Raw genomic sequence first — 1,883 nt, forward strand, 5'->3', positions numbered from 1 at the left:
TGCTTACTATTTTGATAGACACTAGCTATTTTGAGCTTACACCTCTTTGGATCAATATTGGGGTTGTTAAGGATTAAAATATAGGCTTATAGTCCTGTCAGAAGAAAAACTTGATTATTCTTGTTTTTATGCATACTTGGCTATTGCTAATATGGTAAAATTGGATCATTTTGGAGCTCTAAAAATAACTCTAAAGTCAATGCAACATCTTGCAAGTCAAAGATGTAAAAGGGTTGCTAAAGGGAGACATTCGTGCAAAACTAATACAAAGTGACATACTTCTATGTAGACTTCTCTATGTGAATTATATTTCGCACTAGAGTTCAGTATTAAATTGTGTAGAAGATTCTGTCACATATGAAGTAGAAACATCTGAATCTTCACTGGTTCCCTTTGAAGTCAAATGTGGTTTAGAAGACACCAAATTCTGAAAGGGAAATGGTGGTGGAAGAATTTCTGTATCACCCTCCAACATCTTCACCACATTACTCATAAGAGGTCTATCAGAAGGGAAATATTGAACACACCAAAGAGCCACCATTAACATTCTCTCAGCTTTTTTCATGTCTTTCTCTTCAATCCCATATAATGAAAGCATCATTGGTAATTCACTGTTCTCAATCATATCCCATGTCCACTTTGGAAACCATTGTTGTGATTCCCTATAGTCACTATCAAAGTGCCTTCTTCTTCCCACAATTTCAAAGAGAACGATACCAAAACTATAAACGTCACACTTATGATTCACAGGACAAAGCTTCCACAGTTCTGGTGCAGCATACCCTCTTGTTCCTCTGAAGTGTGTCATATTCACTTGGCTTCTTTCTCTGCTACAAAGCTTTGCAAGACCAAAATCTGCTACTTTTGGTTCCAAGTTCAGGCCAAGAAGTATATTCTCTGGCTTAATATCATAATGAATGATTCTGTGTTGACACTCCTCATGTAAATAAGCAATTCCTTTTGCAGTCCCTATGGCAATCTCTAGAAGCTTCCCCAACTCAACTTTTTTGTTTAGATTGCCAAATAATAAATTATTGAGAGAACCATTTGAAACATACTCATATACAAGAGCTCTCTTGTCATGTTGGAAGCAGAAGCCATAAAGCCTAACTAGATTGATATGGTAAGTTCTTCCAATAGTGCTAACCTCTGCTTTAAATTGCTCCTCTGTGCCCAGATCCAAACTGTTGAGAACTTTCACTGCAACTTTCTCTCCATTTGACAATTCACCTTTATAAACCACCCCATAAGCACCAAAACCCAAAACAGTGGTGTAGCTCTTTGTGATTTCTTCAAGCTCCTCACGTGAGAATCTGATGGGTTTTTCATTTTTGATGTTGCTGAGGAATCTTTCCATAGTTGCAAACTTCACTTTCAAATTTGAAGGCATTGCTAATTCGATTTCTTTGTTGCTGTCTGAAGGTTGTGAGATTGAATCATTGTTGTCATTATCTCTATCTGTGGTTGGAATCTGGGTATAAGCTGACATTATTGTTCCTACTTTCTTCAAGCACTGAAGAATGGCGTATGCTATTGTTATAATAGCAATTATCATCACAGTCCCAACAACTGGAAAGATCAAAATAGAACAGAATATCTGTAAATTTTCTTGTTCACCAAGAAACACAGGCAAGAGGAAAGCAACTAAAAGAAGGTTACGATTTCAAATAAAATTCTGAAAAACCAAGATTATGATCAGCACAGAAATCTTGCAATTCAAAACACAAATAGAAACCATGAATGAAGATTGTTTAAAGCTTCATACCAATACACTCAGCTACAGCCCATTTCATATTCATTTGGCCACCGTGCATATTTTTGGCCTGTGTATACTACGAATTGTAAGACGAGGGTTGATACAAAAGAAAGATGATATTTTGTTC

At 36.3% G+C, this 1,883-nt stretch overlaps 1 protein-coding gene across 1 annotated transcript; it reads right to left on the reverse strand.

The window, feature by feature from the left end:
• Positions 1–316: 316 nt before the first annotated feature.
• LOC129319695 (LEAF RUST 10 DISEASE-RESISTANCE LOCUS RECEPTOR-LIKE PROTEIN KINASE-like 2.2) lies at positions 317–1,569 on the reverse strand. The gene has a single exon (XM_054964782.1). It carries the CDS (start codon positions 1,553–1,555, stop codon positions 317–319), a length of 1,239 nt encoding a protein of 412 aa, XP_054820757.1. The 5' UTR covers positions 1,556–1,569.
• Between the last annotated feature and the right edge of the window lie 314 nt (positions 1,570–1,883).

This window comes from Prosopis cineraria, unplaced genomic scaffold (assembly GCF_029017545.1).
Source record: "Prosopis cineraria cultivar Desert tree isolate PC_DT_omini unplaced genomic scaffold, ASM2901754v1 PC9, whole genome shotgun sequence".
NCBI classification, from domain to species: Eukaryota; Viridiplantae; Streptophyta; class Magnoliopsida; order Fabales; family Fabaceae; genus Prosopis; species Prosopis cineraria.

Bases quoted from the DNA above. Each gene is read 5' to 3' on its own strand.
- LOC129319695 (XM_054964782.1), bottom strand. From the start codon at position 1,555: ATGATAATTGCTATTATAACAATAGCATACGCCATTCTTCAGTGCTTG.